Consider the following 20,839-nt stretch of genomic DNA (forward strand, 5'->3'; position numbering starts at 1 on the left):
ATATGTATGCAAAATGTTATTCATTACAGAATTATTTGTAATTTCAAAGCATTAGAAACTGTGAACATTCACACATAGGAGATGGAGTGAATAAACTATGGTATATCCATACAATATGGTGCTATGCAGCTGTAAAAAAGAATGAGGAGAATCTCTATGTATTAATATGCAGTGATTTCCAGGTGGTGTTTTAAGTGAAAAAAGCAAAGTGCAAAAGGGCATGTATTCTACTGCTACCTCCTTTTGCGTAAGAAAGAAGAGGAAATAAGAAAATGCACATATATCTGCTTACCTTTACAAAAATAAACAACAGGAAGACAAACCAGAAAACAGTGAAATTGGGTACATACATTGGGGACGGGCACAGAGGGGCACAGGGTAAAAGGAAATGACACTTCTCTGAGTATACCTTTTTTAGAGTTTTTACTTGGAAACGTTAATATTCTCCATATTTTTAAAGACATTAAATTAACAAGGATGAAAGTGGGGAACGAAAACTGAAAGCAAACTGAAACGCATGACCCCAACATTTTTTTCAGTCTTAAGTAAAGTGAACCATTCTAAAGTGGAGTAAAAAAGAGAACCAATCTAAAGAGCAAACTGAACACAGTATTTGAGTACACTGGAGAACAGCAAACCAATTCCAAACCCTTTTTAGTAGATTTGGGTTTTCGTAGAATAAGTGGTGAAGCAATTTTGAAGCTGTTTTAGAGACATTTCAAAACTGAGCCAATTGTAGATCAACTTATACTCCAATTTAAAAAAAAACTGAGCCAATAAATAAATGTGTTGATATTGTTGGGAACTAGGGTTTTCACTATAGAAGAAAGTACAAAATCATTTTAATGGAAGGGGGGAAGGTAAGAAAGAACTCTGTGGGGATGGATTGGAATTGGAAATATTGGTGTCAACTCAATTTCTAAAATAGGTCTGTGTGTATATGTATACATATGTACACATTTATGTCTGTAAGTATGTATATCTGTGCATGTGTGTACATGCATACTTCCTAGCTCAATTCGCTGACAGAGTTCAAAAGCAAAGAATGCACTTACCACCCACACTTTGGTCTCTAATACCATTCCACCCTAATAGGAAATAGGTATCCTTGGAAAAATGGCTGATTCCAGGGCTGAGATAGGGTGGGTTTAAGAGCCCAGAACATAATGCCAGAAAGTAAGGAAGTGCTCAAAAATAGTGTGAGGGCACGTCCAAGGACACCTGAGCCGGCTTGAAGGTGCTCCTACTGGCAAAAAGTGGGACATTTTGATCACCAAATTAAGGGCTATAATGAATTATAAACCATTGATTAAAAAACAAAAGTCTGTGCTCCTTATTGATAAATAAATAGATTAAAAATAATAAATGGGAGAAAAGGTAAGATCTTGCATATAGTAAAATGCCAGAAGCTGACTGGTAAATGTGAAAGGAGTGCTGGAGTTAGAAATTCATCACAGTTTAAGTTGCTTCAGTTAAGAATCATGAGTGAATACTAAATCTGGGAGAAGAGATTGGGATTCTTGATGGGGAGTAGCATATTTGCATGGTATTAAACTGTCTACCAACAGACTCCCTGTTAGATGCAAGGGAAAATATAACTATACAATGGAGAAATAGGACAACACCTTGATCAGGTGATCAAAATTGTCACCAGTGAACAGCAGCCAGACATAATATGCTCCTAAATGTGTGATACCCTGAGAAGAATAACATAATTTTTCTAGTATTCTGGCCAGGAAAGCATAGTCTGAATTAATCATGAGGAAATACCAAACAAACCAAAATGAGAATCACTCTATTAAATACAGAGTAGGGGAAGACTGTATTCTTTGAAAATGTCCTTCTCACAAAAGTCAAAGAAAGACTGAGGAAATGTTCAAGATAAAGGAGACTAAAAATATGACAAATCCTAGACTAAATTCTATCCTAGAAGGAAGAAAAATGCTGTAAAGGACATTATTGGGTCATTGACAAAACTGGAATATGGACAGTCGATTAGATAACAGTATTCTAACAGTGTTACTGAAGTTGATGACTATGGTTATGTAAGAGAATAGCCTTATTCTCAGGGAAGACACATAGATATATTTAAAGGTAAAGGGAGATGACAGATGCAACTTCCTCTCAAATAGTTTGGGGGAAGATTGTATAAAAAGAGAGCATGTGCATAGAAGGAACAAAATGTTGACAATAAGTGCATCCGGGTAAAGGATATGTGGGTACTATTTGCGTTGTTTTTATTCCTGCAGGTTTTCTCTGAATTTGAAATTATTTCCAAATACAGTTTTTTAAAAATACATTTTAGGCCAGCTAATAATTAAAATCTAAGCTTAAAAAATTATAGTGCAAAACATTATGCTAAGTGAAATAAGCCAGACACAAAAGGCCAAATATTGCACGATCCTACTCATGGGAAGTACCCAGAGTAGGCAAATTCATAGAGACAGAAAGAATAGCATTTACCAGAGGCCACGAGTAGGGGGAATGGAGAGTTTAATGAGTATAGTTTCTGTTGGAGTGATGAAGAAGTTCTGGAAATCGATAGAGGTGATGGTTACACAGCATTGCAAAATGTACTTAATGCCATGAATTGTACACTTAAAAATGGTCAAAATGGTAATTTTTAGGTTATGTATATTTTACACAATAAAAAATGTATCTTGGGGATGTTTAATTCCTATTATAAAAGGATTCCCTATGATTCTTTAATATAATATAATATAAGGGAGCTTTAATATAAGCTCCCTTTATTTAAACTATTTTATACAACTTTTGAAGATTCACACCAGCTACTTTATGAAGGTTCCACTTACAATTGATTGTATAACATCTGTAGTTCATCTCAGTTCGTTTTTTAAAATAGATTATTAAAGAACTGATATTCACCTGGGGCAAAGGTCTTAGCTTTTTTCTGCATCCAGGTTTTCCACTTGTCAAAGAAAATGTCTCTTCAGGGGACTTCAGTCATCAGCTTGCTCTTCTCTTAGAAAGAGGATGCTGGTATTTAGGCTTCACAAAAATATTTCATAAACATAAGCTTTCTCTTCTCTCAAAGAACATACCAGGAGGAATGAGGAAAACAGATGTTCCTTATAATTCTTCTGATAGACGTGTTTCCATTGTAAGCTGATCTGACTAAATTTGGCATCTGCTCCATTCACTGTGTGGGCTGAGCAGTTTAGTCTCACAGTTTGGCTGAAAGTTAATATCGACCTTTGACTGTTACCTGAAAACCCATTGATAAAATACTCTTACTAAATCTCTTGAGAGAGTGATTTCACATTCTAAGCAAACGTCTTCAAAATACATCACTCCATTAACCAAATTAATTATTCTTAAGTTGGGCGTACTTATTTATTTTATTGAATACAGAGCATTCCCCAAATCTGACAGGGAGAAGCCTGTGTGGTCAGAATGGTAGAAGAGAAAGAACATAAATCTCTTATAATGCTCTGTACAGGTCACTACACCACAGCTTTTAAATTAACCTTCACCCCCCAGCTGCCCAGGGGCTATGGGAGGGCCTAAAAGTCTGGCTACAGAACAGTTTCTCATTATCATCTGTTCTTCTGAGTATTTGAGTACTGCTACAGCAGCTTGGGTTTTCCTAAGAGGGAAGTAGCCCCAGATTCTTCTGTTCTTGACTATCTTATTTATAACTATAACAATTTTTTATATAGTTTTATTGCAGTGTAATTGACATACAGTAAACTGCACATGTTTAAAGTGTACAGTTTTACAAATGTTGAATTATGTATACACCTATGAAACCATCACTATGGACATATCTACTGCTTCCATGCTATTTGGATTGTTTCCAGTTTTGGGCTGTTCCAAATAAAGCTGCTCTGAACATTCATTTACAAATCATGGTATGGAAAAATGCTTTCCTTTACCTTGGGTTAAATACCTAGAAATAGAAAGACTGAGTCATATAGTAGGTGCATGTTTAACTTTTTAAGATGCAGATAAATGGTTTTCAAAAGGGGGCTTATCATTTTATAGTCTCACAATCAGTATATGAGAGTTTCAGTTGATCTGTACCCTTGCCAACACTTGGTTTTTCAGTCTTTTTAATTTTAGCCATTCTGGTGGGTGGGCAGTGGTATCTAATGGTGGCTTTAATTTGCATTTCTCTAATGAATAATGATATTGAACATCTTTTCATGTGCTTGTTTGACATCTGTTTATCTTCTTTGCTAAAGTGTTTGTTCAACACTGTTGCCCATTTTTTATTGGGTTGTTTCTTGTTATTGAGGTATAAAAGTGTTTAATTTGGCAAAGTCAAATTATTTTTTCTCTCATAAAAGTTTACATTTTTATGTCTTTAAGAGATCTTTGGCAAGTTCAAAATCACTAAGATTTCCTCCTAAGTTTTCTTCTCAGAGTTTTATGGTTTTAACTCTTATATTTAGACCTATGTTCCATTTCAAGTTAATTTTTGTGGTTGATGTGAGGAAGAGGAGAAGTGGGGGCTTTTGTTTTTGGTTTTTTTCACATATGGCCATCCAGCTCTTCTAAGAACATTTGTTTAGAAGATTATCCTTTCTTCATTGAATTACTTAATACCTTTGTAAAAATCAATTGACCATATAGAAGTAGGTTTATTTCTGGACTGTCTATTCAGTTGCATTGATTTGTCTATCTTTATGCCAATACCATAATGTCTCAATTATTTTAGTTCTGTAATAAGTTTTTTAATCAAGTAGTCTTCTTTTCAAAGTTGTGTTTTGATTAGTCTAAATTCTTTGCATTTCCACATAAATTGTAGAATCAGCTTGTCAGTTTCTGTTAGAAAAGTCTGCTGAAATTTTGGTTGATATTACGTTGAATCAGTAGAGCTGATAACAATATTGAATCTTCTGATCTCTGCACACTTTATATCTCTTCATTTACCTAGCTTTTTAAAATTTCTCTCAGCATTGTTGTTTTGTTTTCTCAACACTGTTTTGTCATTTTCAGTGTAAATAAATGTCTTACACAGCTTTTGTCATATTTAGCCCTAGGTATTTCACATATTTGATGGTATGGTGAATAGTATTTTTCATATCAATTTTGCTGGCATATACAATTGCTATATACACGTTACTAGTACAGAAATCCAATTGATTTTTGCATAGTGATTTTGTATCCTGCAGTTATACTAAACTCACTTAGTAGTTCTAGTAACTTTTCTCTAGATTCCATAGGATTTTCTACATAGACCAGGATTTCTCAGTCTCGGCATTATTGACATCATAGGATATTTAGCAGCATCCCTGGGCCCTACCCACTAGTTGCCAGTAGCACCCTCTGCTGCAGGTTTGACAACCAAGAACGTCTCCAGACATTGGCAATTTTGCCCCCCAGAGAACATTTGGCATTGTTGAGAATCGTAGCCATAGACAGTCATGCCATCTGCAAATGAAGACAATTTTACTTCATTTTCAGTCTTGGTGCTTTTTCTTCTTTCTTTTGTTTGCCATATTGCACTGGCTAGGGTCTCCAGTACAATGTTTAAGAACGAACATTCTTTCCTTGTTCTCAATTCTAAGGGAAAAACATTCCATCATCCACCATTAAGAATGATATTAAATGCAAGTTTTTCACAAGTGCCCTTTATGAGGTTGAGGAAGTTCCCTTCTATTCCTAGTTTGCTGAAAGTTTTTTTTAGAAACTGATCTTGGATTTTGTCAGATGCTTTTTCGGCATCTGTGAAGATGATCTTATGGTTTTCTTAGTTAATGTGGTAGATTACAGTGATTGGTTTTTGAATGTTAAATCAACCTTGTATTTCTGGGATAAATGCTACCTGATTATGATTTACTATCTTTTTTTAAATATACTACTGGATTAGATTTGCTAAAATATTTGCATCTTTTCTGATTTTGGTATCAGAGTAATGCTGGCCTCAAATAATGAGTTGGGAAGTATTCTCTCCTTTTCAGTTTTCTGAATAGTTTGTATAGCATTGACATTATTTTTCTTCCTTAAATATTTGGTAGAACTCACCAGTGACACCATCTGAACCTGGAATTATTTATGTGCTTTTAATGTACTTTTTAATTATAAAATCAAATATTTAATAGATAGAAGGCTCTTCAGGTTATCTGTTTCTTCCTGAGTGAGCTGTGATAGTTTGTGTCTCTCCAGAAGTTTGTCCAGTTTAGCTTGTCAGATCTATTGGCATAAAGTGGTTATTGTTCCTTATTATCCTTTTAGCATGTGTAGATGCTATAGTGATGTCATATCTCTTATTACCAATATTGGCAATTTATATCTCCCCTCTTTTTTTTCCTGATCAGTCTGTGTAGATGTTTAATTTTATCCTATTTTGACTCCCAATTCCATCTTCTCAAGTCAGTGAAACTGTCAGGCTCTGCCTAGGCAGAGTGTTGTGGTCATGTATTGTGGCCTGGTAACTTTTACAGTTTACCTCATTTGTTTCCCCTCTTTCATGGATCTTTTGTGGCTGAAGTACAATATTTGAAAAACTTTGTTGCATATACTTTGTTTTTATTTTAAAGTTGTTTCTGGAGAAAGGGTAAATCTGGTTCCTTTTATTTCATGTTGGTCCGAAGCAGAAGGCCTCAACACTGTTTCCTACCTTACCATATTTATTTTAATGTCAAGTAGGTCCATGGTGCTTGACTATAGAAATTATTTCACTGTTACTTCTGGGAGTGAAAGAGATATAAGGTCATCCATAACTTTTCAACTCTCAAATTTGTTCTTGGAGAGATATCCAGGTATTTTTTCCAAATAGCAATTTTCTAGGAATAACAGCAATACAGAAGGAATCCAGAGAGATAGGCAGAGGCATAACTAATAATTTCTCAGCTGTAAAGACCCAATATAATATTATTTGGCCAGTATTTCTTACTTATAACCTTTTAATCTCAGAGTTAAAGTCTCCTTATCAAGGAAAGCATGATAGTTTAGGCTTAGGAAGACTAGGCTGACTTGGTGGTGAGCTGTCACGTCCCGACTTGAGCTCTTTAAAAGAAATATTAGGAAAGAACTCTCTAACCCTAGAGGTTTGACACTTCACTCTCAAGACTGAAGAAAGGCATAGGTATGTAGACCATTTTTCGTTCTGACCCATATGACATTTCTGATGCTGTTACACAATACTCATGTTTTTCCCTTTTGTCTGTGTTCCAGGTTTTCTGTCTCAGCTGGTCTCTGACAAGCCCCTGACTGAATGCATCCGTGCTGGCCACTATGCAGCAAGTGTCATAATTAGGAGGACTGGCTGCACCTTTCCTGAGAAGCCAGACTTCCACTGATGAAAAAGCAGGAAACCGCAGCCCAGGAGTACAGACACTGCCCTGATGGCTTCCTGAGAATTCCCATATTAATAAAGAAGAAAATTAAATGCTACCTTTCCTACTATAATAATGTTCATCTTAATTTAGAGGGTACAGTATTACGCACTAGAATCTTTATTCTCTCAACAACCTAAAATCGGAGGTTTATTTCCATAGTTTGATAGTGCCACTTAAATGTCAATTAAACAGGAATATAACATTTCAATAGAAATTTTGTTTCATTTTTATTACTTTGTAAATTCATGTGTACTTAGTAAAGTGATCATTTTTTTACATTTCTGCTTTGAATGCAGATGCAATTTAATATGATAGATTTTTTTTAAGGAATTAAAGATAATATCAGTATATAAATCTTTAGCTTTTATACAAGTATATTTAATTCAGAAGTGTGTGTACACATATATACACACATATGTTCATATACGTACCATGTATATACATGATAAATGGTTAAATAAGGTACAGAAATATTTGTCTTGCCAAGTTATGCCAAGTAATTTCTTCAGTGTGTACTCAAACATGTAATAAACTTTGGATAATTAAATAATTTGCCAAATTATAAGCTATATTAAATATTCAAGTCATAATCTTATATTTACTTATGGTACTCTGTAATTTGATACAAATAAAAACTTGTCATATGGGACTTTTTTTCTGTCTTTGCCCTGTGCTCCGCAAACTAAGGAAGAAAGATCATTGTTTAATCCTGGGTCCTGAAATAATATCTGTTTTGTTGATGGAGACAGAAAGAACAACATAACACATTGAGAAATAACTTAGTATTAGAGACCAGTAAGCCACTGTTTTAAGGAACACAAAATGGTATAATAGAACCTCCAGGAAATTCCCTGGCAGTCCAGTGGTTAGGACTCTGTGCTTCCACTGCAGGGGGCACGGGTTCAGTCCCTGGTCGGGGAACTCAGATCCCACATGCTGTGCAATGCAACCAAAAAAAAAAAAATCTCTGAAAAAAAAGAACCTCTGGAGTCAGACTTAATTACCTTGATATGACCTTGGGCAAATTACTCAGCCTCTTTGAACTTCAACTTCCTTTCTGTAAAATGGGATCATAACCCCTATGTACAAGGTCACTGAGATAATTTGAGAGAGAATACTAAGTATAAAATGCTTGTTACCTAAAGTCTAATAAGTACCTACTATTGTTATCATTATGATTATTGTTGTTGAAGAAAAAAAAGATCATAGTTATAAAACTGAATTCAAACCATAGAAAAGCATTCAGGTTTTTGTTTTGTTTGTGTTTAAGTCAACTTTTAGGTCTCCTATGCTTGTTTATCTTTTTTATCATTATTGAGATATAATTCATATACCATAAAATTTTTCATTTTAAAGTATACAATTCAGTGGGCTTTAGTATATTCACAAAGCTGTGCAGCTGTCACCAATATCTAAATCAAGACCACTTGCATCACCCCAAAAGGAAACCCAATTCACTCCCCATTCTCTGGTAACCACTAATCTATTTTCTGACTCTATAGATTTGCCTATTCTTGATATTCATAAAAATGTGTTCTTTTGTGTCTTGCTTCTTTCACTTAGCATGTTTACAATGTTTGCCCACCTTAGGACATTTTCAGTACTTCTTTTTATTGTCAAATAATATTTCTTTGTATGGATATACCATATTTTGTTTATCCATTCATGATGGACATTTCAGTTGTTAACACTTTTGGGCTATTATGAGTCATGCTGCTATTAACAATCACATACAGGTTTTTTATGTGGATGTATGTTTTCAGTTCTTTTAGGTATATACATAGGAGTAGAATTGCTGGATCACATGGTAACCCTATGCTTAACTTTTTGAGAAACTGCCACACTTTTTTCCAAAGGGACTGCATCATCTTGCATTCTCACTAACATGGTTTGAGGGTTTCAGTTTTTTCACACCCTTGCCAACATTTGCTACTCTCTGTTTGATTATAGCCATCTTGGAGGGTATGAAGTGCTATCTCATTGTGGTTTTAATTTGCATTTTCCTCTTACTAATGATATTATGTTTATTGACCATTTGTATTTTTTTCTTTGGAGAAATGTCTATTCAGATTGCTTGCCCATTTTTTAATTGAGTGATTTGTCCTTTTGTTGTTGAGTTGTAAGCGTTCTTTATATATTCCGGGTATAAGTCTTAGACATATGATTTACACATATTTTCCTCCATTCTGTGGGTTGTGTTTCCACTTTCTTGCAGGTATCCTTTGAAGCACAAATTTGTTTGTTTGTTTTTGTTTTGGCCATGCTGCACAACTTGTGGGATCTTAGTTCCCCAACCTGGAATGGAACCCGCATCCTGGGCAGTGAAAGCTCGGAGTCCTAACAACTGGACCTTCAGGGAATTCCCCAGATGTTTTTAATTTGTATGAAATCCAGTTTATCTTTTTTCTTTTCTTTTTTTCTTTTTGGTCGATTGTGCTTTCGGCTTCATATCTAAGAAACCATTGCCTAATCCAAGGTCAAGAAGAATTACATCTATATTCTCTTTTAAGAGTTTTATGGGTTTTGCTCCTACATTTAACTCTTTGATCCATTTCGAGTTTATTTTGGCATATATTTGAGTTGGGAGATCTAAATTATTTTGCCTGTGGCTATCCAGTTGTCCCTGTACCTTTCTTATTTTTCTTTTTTTAATTTACTTTTTTTGGCCACCCCTTGCGGCATGTGGGATCTTAGTTCCCCGACCAGGGATCGAACCCGTGCCCCCTGCAGTGGAAGCTCAGTCTTAACCACTGGACCACCAGGGAAGTCCTCCCTGTACCTTATTAAAAAGACTATTTTATCCACTACTGAATTGTCTTGGCACCCTTGTCAAAAATTAATTGACCATAAATGTAAGGTTTTATTTCTGGACTCTCAGTTCTGTTCCATTGGTCTATATGTCTGTATGTTATCTTTATGCCAATCCAGACTGTCTTGATTACTAGAGCTTTGAGTTTTGAAATCAGGAAGTGTGAGTCCTCCAACTTTGTCTCTCAAAGACAGTTTAAGTGCTAGAGTATCTTTATCATATTAAAACTACTGCAGAATATCTTTCTCTTAGATCAGTAGGTGAGACACTAATAAACCTTTCCTATTCTTTTTTTGATAAGAAAATCCCTTACCCCAAGGCTATTGATCAAGTGCCACTCACCAGCTAAACTTTTATGACAGTCGCTATTTATAGCAGGTTCCAAAGTATGCCTACTGGTAGTAATTAACATGCACACAGATCACGTAACTTTTTTTTTTTTTTTTTTTTTGGCTGTGTTGGGTCTTCGTTGCTTTGCACAGGCCTTCTCTGGTTGCGTCGAGCGGGGGCTACTCTTCTTTGCAGTGCACGGGCTTCTTCATCGCAGTGGCTTCTCTTGTTGCAGAGCACGGGCTCTAGGCGCACGGGCTTCAGTAGTTGTGGCGCACAGGCCCAGTAGGTGTGGCTCGCAGGCTCTAGAACGCAGGCTTAGTAGTTGTGGTGCACGGACTTAGTTGCTCCGCGGCATGTGGGATCTTCCCGGACCAGGGCTCGAACCCGTGTCCCGTGCGTTGGCAGGCAGATTCTTAACCACTGCACCACTAGGGAAGTCCCACATAGCTTTTCTTCTGTTAAAAAATGTCATTAGGTTGTGTATTTTGTTCTTGGGTTTATGGCATACTTTTTTAGTTCTCTGTTTTGGTAAAGGACAAAGGGAAAATATGGCTAGCCTAGCTGACTGGGCCTCAGGAAAACTGCCTTTAATTGGTTGTTAGGCATTCTCTCTGACCTAAGTTTTTCCATCTTGGAATGAGGAGTAGTCAACCTAGTCCCACTTTATAGCATCCTGGTTTAACAGATAGTTGAGGGAAGTCATACAGGACAGGGGAAGAATAATGAAGTTGTCAAGAAGACATGGATTCTGGGCTTCCCTGGTGGCGCAGTGGTTAAGAATCTGCCTGCCAATGCAGGGGACACGGGTTTGAGCCCTGGTCCGGGAAGGTCCCACATGCCGCGGAGCAACTAAGCCCGTGTGCCACAAGTACTGAGCCTGCACTGTAGATCCCGCAAGCCACAACTGCTGAAGCCTGTGTGCCTAGAGCCCGTGTTCCTCAACAAGAGAAGCCACTGCAATGAGGAGCTGGCACACCACAACGAAGAGTAGCCCCCGCTCACTGCAACTAGAGAAAGCCCACGCACAACAAAGAAGACCCAACACAGCCAAAAATAAATAAATAAATAAATTTATATTAAAAAAAAAACATGGATTCTGACCTCAGGTTCCCTTCAAATAGTTGTGTAACCCTCTTATTCTATGTAATTCACAAAATGTAGATGCTTTGGTTGTGACATCCCTAAAGTATATTATGTACTAGTGGTTTTAACAAGGTTGCCTCTCTGAATGTGGGAAAAGAGGGTTCTTACCAGAGGAGTGAGCCACAAAGACTGAGGCCATTCATTTGTGTGTTACAGTTGGGTGAATCAGGTGGGCACAGGAGACTGATACTTCAAGGGGGAGCCTAGGTGATCTGGAGAGTTAGAACATTGAGATTGGCCTAGTCTCAGCGAGTGATCAATTTTGCTTGAAAACTGCTTCCATGAGGTGGGAAAGAAGGTGGTACCAAACATTTGGAGACAGGCTGGATGCCCAAGTATTAGTATAGCAGAGTAGGAGAGAAAGAAGAAAGAGCAAGAGTGGCTGTTGAGTTTTTTTTCTAGTTTTCATATCTATCTTCATGATATGTACCTTTACGTACTGCTTTATTTCCTCGAATCAAAGAGTAACTTTGTTTTTAGATCAGGGTGAGAGAAATACATTCTTTATCTTAAATAAAGTCCAAGCGACCTTGGCTAAAAGCTATTATTCTTACCCATTTTGCAAAGCAAGTATTGTAATTCTTTACCCTTTCAAAAAGAGATGCATAATATAGATTGTCTTAGACATACACAAGCCTACAAAGAAAGCACATGTTCGGCTGGCAGTCTGATAATACCACCAGTGCTGAAATATAAAAACATGCACTTATTTCTGTTACTCCATTACCTTCAGAAAAAGTGTCCATTTAATAATATTTCCACTGGATAAAGTAGGTTTAAAGTGTAAACAATTTCTTTATGATTCAGTAATAGTTCTATGTGCACGTCCTTCGCTTTGTGTCCCCTTGGCCAAGTTCTTGAACTGCCCTGAGCCTTGGTTTTCTCAACTCAAAATGAGGAAAATATATCCACCCCCAGTGAGAGAGTGTTAAGAGAATATGAGAGTAAAAACATTTTATAAATAGTACAATAAATTTAAATGTGAAGTAGTTTGATATTTTACAAAAACACCAAAGCAACCCAATGGGAAAAGGAAAGTCTTTTCAATAGACAGTGCTATTACAACTTGATTTTATTTTTACTTTTTATTGGCATATAGTTGATTTACAATGTTATGTTAGTTTCAGGTGTACAGCAAAGTGAATCAGTTATACACATACATATATCCACTCTTTTTTAGATTATTTTCCCATATAGGCCATTATAGAGCATTGAGTAGAGTTCCCTGTGTTATACAATAGGTCCTTATTAGTTATCTATTTTATATATAGTAATGTATATACGTCAATCCCAATCTCCCATTTTATCCCTAGCCCTTTACCCCCTAGAAACCATAAATTTGTTTTCTACATCTGTAACTCTATTTCTGTTTTGTAGATAAGTTCATTTGTACCCTTTTTTTTGATTCCACGTATACACAATATCATGATATTTGTCTTTCTCTGTCTGACTTCACTCAGAATGACAATCTCTAGGTCCATTCATGTACAACTTGATATCTTTATGGGGAAAAATGAACCTTTGGCCCCTTACCTTATACCATACATAAAAATTAAAGATGGATCACGGCCATAACATAAAAGCAAAAATGATTACACTCCTAGAAGAAAACAGGAGAATATTTTCACATCTTGGGGGTAGGCAGAAGTTTCTTAGGACTTTGAAAGCGCTAACCACGACATAAAAAATATTGATAAATCGAATTCCAAAAAAAATTTATAAACTATTTGTTCATGAAGACAGCATTAAGAGGGAGGGTGGGAGGGAGACGCAAGAGGGAGGGGATATGGGGATATATGTATACATATAGCTGATTCACTTTGTTATACAGCAGCAACTAACAACATTGTAAAGCAATCATACTCCAATAAAGATGTTTAAATTAATGGATTAAAAATTTTTTTTAAAAAGACACCATTAAGAATATGAATAAACAAGCCACAGGCCAGGATAAAATAGTCGCAACACATATAATGTCTAAAAAAGAACTTATATCCAGAATATATTAAAAACTCTTAACTCAGTAATGAAAAGACAAAAGAAAATATATGAATAGCCAATAAGCACATGATAAAGTATTCAACATCATTAGTCATGAGAGAAATGAACATTAAAACCTCAGTGAGATACTGCATTAGAATGACTAAAATTTAAATGACAACACCAAATGTTGGAGAGGATGTGAAGCAGCATTGCCAGTGGGAGTGTAAAATGGAACAACCACTTTGGGAAAAGGCATGGAAGTTTCTTATAAAGTTAAACACACCTATTCTTTGACTCCAGCCATTCCACTCCTGGTATTTATGCTAGAGAAGTGAAAGCATATGTCCACATAAAGACTTGAATTCGAATATTTATAGCCTTTTTATTCATTGTTGCCAAAAGCTGGAAACTGGGTAGTTGTCCAACAGCAGGAGAAAAGATATAAAGTGTGGTATATTCAAACGATGGAATAATACTCAGCAAAAGAAGGAAATTACTGCTAATACAACATGAATCAATCTCAGAAACACTTTAACTGGGTGAAAGAAGCCAAATACGGAAGAGTGCATACTGTAAGATTCCCTGTATGTGAAGTTCTAGAACAGGTAAAACCAACCTACAGTGAGAAAGACCAGAACAAGAGCTGCTTTGTGGGAGAGGAGGGAAGTGGAAACTGACTGGGAAGGGAAATGAGGGGACTTTCTAAGCTAATGGTGATGTCATCATAGGGGTTACACAGGTATATGCATTTGCCAAAACTCAGAGAATGCCCCACTTAAGTTGCATGATATTTAAATCTCACACACACACAAACTAAGCTAATGTTGAACTCTAGTTAATGATACGCATATTGATAGATTATGAAGTGTATTGATGTCTCTAACTTGCAATGAAGTGCATCAAATAAGATGAATGGAAAGAGGGATGGTAAGATGGGTAGGTAAGTGATAAGGCAAATACAACAAAATGTTAATTGTAGAATCTAGGTAGTAAATATAGGTAGTAATATAGGTAGTAAATAGTTGGATGTTTGTTGTATAATTTTCAATATTTCTGTATGGTTGAAATCTGTCCTAATGTTAGAAGAATATAAAGTACTTAAGTAGGAAAACCTAATAAATTTTTTAAATTGAAGTATAGCTGATTTACAATATTGTATTAGTTTCAGGTGTACAGCAAAGTGAGTCAGTTATATTTTTTTAGATTATTTTCCTTTTTAGGTTATTACAAGATATCGAATATAATTCCCAGTGCTATACAGTAAATCTTTGTTGCTTATCTGTTTTACATAGTTTGTTAATCCCATACTCCTAATTTTACCTCCCCTACATTTCCTCTTAGATAACCATAAATTTGCTTTGTGTCTGTGAGTCTTTCTGTTTTATATATAGATTTCATTTGTATTATTTTTTAGATTCCACATATAAGTGATATCACATAGTATTCATCTTTCTCTGTCTCATTTATTTCACTAAGTATAATATTCTCTAGGTCCATCCATGTTGCTACAAATGGCAATATTTCATTCTTTTTATGGCTGAGTAATATTCCATTGTGTATGGAATACACAGATGGGGCACTTGGATTGTTTCCATGTCTTGGCTATTGAAAACCTTTTCAACTTGATTGATGGCAGCATCTCATGAAGAAGATAAAAGACCACATGATACAAAACCCCATATAAATTTACTTCAAAGTAATTTTCGCATGAATTCCATGACAAAATTAGCCAGTCCTGGGCTGCTGCAGGGTTTCTTGGGGCTACCACAACCTCCAAGCTCCTCTTCTGAGCACACCCTCTCCTCATCCCCTAACCCACCTGACAATTGGAATATTCAATGAACCACCTCTGCAAACACCAACCAGACCTCTTCCCATCCATACTCCTAAACCCACTGCAAACTGCTTCTGCCTTCTCTGAGGCATCCCTTCTCCTGATCATCAGAAAATTCCTAATTGTCAAATCTAATGGCCAGTTTTCAATCCTTATCCTATCTCATCTTCTCTCAGCATCTGACTTGGAGAACCACACTCTCTTGAGACCTCTTATTCCCTTGACTTTCACAAAACCACTTTTTCCTCATTATCTTGCCTCTTTTACAGCCTCTTCTTAGTCTGCTTTAGGAACACCTCTGTCCTTCTCTTCAGTGTCAGGGAGCCTCCACCCCACAAGCTTTTTGTCACTCTATCAGCTCCTCCTAGGTGTCCAATTTGACTGCCACAAATTCACCTATCATCTAATTACTCTCAAATCTCTGTTTCTAGCCCTGATCTCCTCCCAAACTTTAGGCTCAAAACCTACAGGTCAACCCCTTGGGATATTCTGCAGACAAGTTGATTATCAAAACAGAAGTCAACTTCTCTTGAACTCCCCAGCCCAGTCTGTTCTTCCTACTTGTTCTATCATTAATAGAAGTAATTCTTCCCGACTTTTCCCTTCCTCACCCATTTATCTAATTGATCACCAAGTTCTGTCAGTTCTACCTCTCCTAAATCTCTTCCTCACCTCCTCATTCTCTCAGGTGTAATTTAGACCTTTATCATGTCTAACTAATTTGCCCAACTCTAGTTCTTCCCCTTCATTAGTCGTCCTCCCTCACCATGGGGCATGCCTCGCTAAAGAAGACACACAGTCATATTCCCTGGTCTGTTTAAATTCCTTGACCATCCACCCCTTAACCACTGTAACAGCCTTCCTACTGCCATCCCTCCTCATACCCCTTCACTCCAGCCCAAACATACCTTATAACTACACTCATGCCTCCTTATAACTACACTCATGCCTCCATCTGGATTACTCTTTTCATACTGTAACTACTCAAGTTTAAAGATCCAGTTCAAAAGTCAAATCCTTTAAAAAGTTTTCTCTAAACCTCTCAGGCAATTAGTTGCTGCTCCATCCTTTCTATGTAGCTCCATTCTTAGAAGTCTGTCCCCTGAGCAAGCAAGAGAAAAGAGTACCCAGGTTGCCACAGTTGGACCGTCTTCTCTCCCCCTCCCCAGTCACATAATCTACATGCACATAAATGAAACGTGATCGTGTAATCTGGTGTAAGTTTTTATCCTTTGTAACTTTGATCCTTTTTGAACTCAGAAAAAGCTAAAGTGTAGGAGACCTGGAATTTGAGGACTGAGCTCTAGTCTAATCCCTGCACTGCCTAGCAAGTGAGGGGGGAAATGATTCCACCACTCTGAGCTTCAGTGTCTCTTCTTTAAAATGACTTGGAGTGAGACATTTGTAAAGACCTAGCACAATGTATAAGTATGCAGTAGTTATTTATTCAACAAATATTCACTGACTACTTACTAAGTATCAAGTAAAGTGCTAGGTGCAGGTATATAGCCCTCAATAAAAATGTGAGTTTATTTTCTTGTAAATGTGTTTTAGACTTTCATATTTTTTTAAAATATTCTGTATAGTACTGTTTCCTCCCCACCCTGTCCTCCCTTGGCCAAAATAATTTTTCTCTGAATTTCTCCTTTAAGGTCTACTAAGTAGCATGGAGTGGTGGTTAACAGCATGAGCTTTAAACCAGACTTTCAAGGTTTGAATCCTGGCTCTACCATTTTTTAGCTGTGAGACTTTGGGTAAGTTGCTTAACTTCTTGATGTTTTGCTTTCTGTATTGTTAAAGTACAATAATACCTATTCCATTAAGTTGTTATAAAGAATAAAACTGTTAATACATGTAAGTCTTAAAATGTTATCTGGCATTCAGTAAAGTGCTTAAGAAGTGGTAGCTATTATTATTTGCAACCTATGGTTCATAGTGTCCTCACCTTGCCATGAAAATCATTTCATGGCAAGGTATAAGAAAGCAATTAAAGACCTCATTTTTCTTTCTTTAAAAAATATTTTTAAAATTTATTCATTTATTTTGACTGCACTGGGTCTTACTTGCGGCACATGGGATCTTCGTTGCGGCATGTGTGATCTTTTTAGTTGTGGCACACGGACTTTTAGTTGCTACATGTGAACTCTTTTAGTTGCGGCATGCATGTGGGATCTAGTTCCCCGACCAGGGATCAAACCCGGGCCCCCTAATTTGGGAGCATGGAGTCTTACCCGCTGGACCACCAGGGAAGTCCCCAAGACCTCATTTTTCATTTATATTCCTTTAAATAACTCTGCTTAGAAATTTTCTTATACACCTGCACTGTCCAACATGGTAGCTACTAGCATTATGTGACTACTGAGCACTTGAAATGTGGCTGATTGGAAGAGTAGGGTTGCAAGCAAACCAGATTTTAAAAACTTAGAGGAGAGACATCAGTGAAAATAACAGAGTAAGGAACACCTAAATTCTTATGAGCTAAAAGTGCACCTAAAATCTGGCAAAAACTGTCAGAATCAACTTTTTCAGAACTCTGGACAGTAATCAAAAGCTTGAAGCAGCTTGGGGGACTTCCCTGGTGGTACAGTGGTTAAGAATCCGCCTGCCAATGCAGGGAACACGGGTTCGTGCCCTGGTCCGGGAAGATCCCACATGCCACGGAGCAGCGAAGCCCGTGTGCCACAACTACTGAGCCCGCATGCCACAACTACTGAATCCCGCGTGCCTACAGCCCATACTTCGCAACAAGAGAAGCCACTGCAATGAGAAGCCCGCGTACCGCAACAAAGAGTAGCCCCCGCTCGCTGCAACTAGAGAAAGCCCGTGCACAGCAATGAAGACCCAACGCAGCCAAAAATAAATAAATGAAATAAATTTAAAAACAAACAAACAAACAGACTTCTCATTAGACTTGGAATAGAAAGGAACTTCCTCAACATGAAAAAGAGAATCTACAGAAACCCTAAGTTAGCGTCACATTTAATGGTGAAAAACTGAATAGTTTCCCCCTAAGATCAGGAACAAGATAAGGATATCTGCTCTCCCCATTTCTATTCAACATTATATTAGAGGTACTGGCCACCTCTGTCAGGCAAGAAAAAAAGAGAGAAAGCAGCCAGGTTGGAGAAGTAAAACTGTCTATTTGCAGACAATACAATTGCCTATGTAGAAATCCAATGGAATTAGAAAAAAAGCAACTGAAACTAATAAGTGGGTTTAGCGAAGTTGAAGGATACAAGATTAATATATAAAAATTGCATTTCTGTATTCTAACAGTGAAAATGAGAAATTAAAATTAATAAAATGTCACTTACTAAAACATAAAATATGTGAAATACTTGGGGATAAATCTGACAAAATATGTGAAAGTCCTTTACACTGGAAACTAGAAAACACTGCTGAGAGAAATTAAAGAAGACCTAAATAAAAATAAATGATAGACCTTCATGGGTTGAAGAAAACACTGTTAAGATATCAGTTGTCCCCAGGTTGATCTATAGAAGCTATGCAATCACAATAAAAAAATCCAGTACTCTTTTTTATGCAAACTGACAAGCTGATTCTAAAATTTGTATGGAAATACACAGGACCTAGAATAGGCAAAACAACTTTGAAAAAGAAGAGCAAAGTCAGAGTGTTTACATTACCTGATTCAAGACGTATTCTAAAGCCACAGTAATCAAGACAGGGTGGCACTGGCATAAAGATTGACAGATAAATGGAACAGAGTCCAGAAATAGAACCATATGGATATGGACCAGTGATTCTTTAACAGCTTTATAAATATAATTTACAAGCCATACTATACTATTCACCCATTTAAAATGTACAGTTCAGTGTTTTTTAGTAAGTTCACAGGGTTATGCAGTGATCCCTGCTATCTATGGAACTTTTTTTTGTCTTTTGTTTTGTTTTGGCCACACAGCGCGGCATGCAGGATCTTAGTTCCCTGCCCAGGGACTGAACCCGTGCCCCCTGCAGTGGACGCGCAGAGTCCTAACCATTGGACCGCCAGGGAATTCCCATCTATGGAACCCTTTTGTCCACTGAAAAAGAAACCCTGTACTTATTAGCAATAGCTCCCCATTTCCCCTGCTACCTTCCCCTTAGCCCTAAGCAACCACTAATCTACTTTCATCTCTCCAGATTTGCTTATTCTGGACATTTGGCATAAACAGAATCATATAATATTTGATCTTCTGTGGCTGGCTTCTTTCACTTTGCATAATTTTTTCAAGGTCCATCTATGTTATACCATGCATCAGTACTCCATTCTTTATGATTGCTGAATAATATTGTATCATAAGGATATATCACATTTTCTTTATTCATTCATCAGTTGATGGACACCGGGTTGTTCCTACTTTTTGGCTACTATGAATAGTGCTGCCATGGACATTTGTGTACAGATTTTTCTGTACATATGTTTTCATTTCTCTTGGATAGATATGTAGGGGGTGGAATTATTGAATATGTTTCACTTTTTAAAGGACATGCAAAACTGTTTCCCAAAACAGCCACAAAATTTTACATTCCCACCAGCGTTATATTAAGGTTCCAGTTTCTCCACATCCTGACAACACTTGTTATTGCTTGTCTTTTTTATTATATCCATTGTAATAAAAGTGAAGTGGTATATCTTTTTTTTTAATTGTGGTAAAATATATATAACATAAAATATGCCATTTTAAGTATACAATTTAGTGGTATTAATTACATTCACAGTGTTTTGCAACCATTACCACTATCTATTTCCAAAACTTTTCCATCACCCCAGTCAGAAACTCTGTACCCATTAGGCAATAAAATCCCATTCCCCTTGCTCCCAGCCCTTGGCAACCTCTAATATACTTTCTCTTGCAATTAAGTTGCCCATTCTAGATATTTTATACAAGTGAAATCATACATTTTTTGCCTTTTTATCTCTGGTTTATTTCACTTAGCATAATGTTTTCAAAATTTATCCATGGTATGGCACGTTTTAGGTGTCATGCCTTTTTATGGCTAAATACTATTCCACTATATGTCTATACCACCTCTTGTTTACCCATTCACCTCTTGATGGACACTTGAATTCTTTCTACCTTTTGGATATCGTGAATAATGCTACAGTAATTATTATCATACAAGGATGTGTTTGATTTCCTGTTTTCAATTGCTTTGGATATATACTTAGGAGTAGAATTACAGGATCATCTGGTAATTGTATTTTTAATTTTTTGAGAAACCCCCAAACTGTTTTCCACAGTGGCTTAGCTATTTTACATTCCCAGCAGCAATGTGCAGGATTTCCAATCTCTCCACATTCTCTTCAACATTTTTAATTTTCTGGTTATTGTTGTTTTTCAGTTTTGTTTTTATTATTTAGCCATCCTAGTAGGTGTGAAGTGGTATCTCATTGTGGTTTTGATTTACATTTCCCTAATGATT

At 36.6% G+C, this 20,839-nt stretch overlaps 1 protein-coding gene across 2 annotated transcripts in view; it reads left to right on the top strand.

The window, feature by feature from the left end:
* ADK (adenosine kinase) overlaps positions 1-17,141 on the top strand; it is a 511,904-nt gene extending 494,763 nt beyond the window's left edge. The window contains exon 11 of one of the 2 annotated variants that reach the window (XM_068547943.1): positions 17,062-17,141. In XM_068547943.1, coding sequence (XP_068404044.1) covers positions 17,062-17,099 — 38 coding nt within the window. In that variant the 3' untranslated portion in view covers positions 17,100-17,141. Of the gene's footprint in view, positions 1-7,143; positions 7,859-17,061 lie in introns of those variants that run through there. The other variant, XM_068547942.1, reaches the window with a different exon arrangement.
* The last annotated feature ends 3,698 nt before the right edge of the window (positions 17,142-20,839 follow it).

The sequence above is a fragment of the Eschrichtius robustus genome, chromosome 7, assembly GCF_028021215.1.
Source record: "Eschrichtius robustus isolate mEscRob2 chromosome 7, mEscRob2.pri, whole genome shotgun sequence".
NCBI lineage: Eukaryota > Metazoa > Chordata > Mammalia > Artiodactyla > Eschrichtiidae > Eschrichtius > Eschrichtius robustus.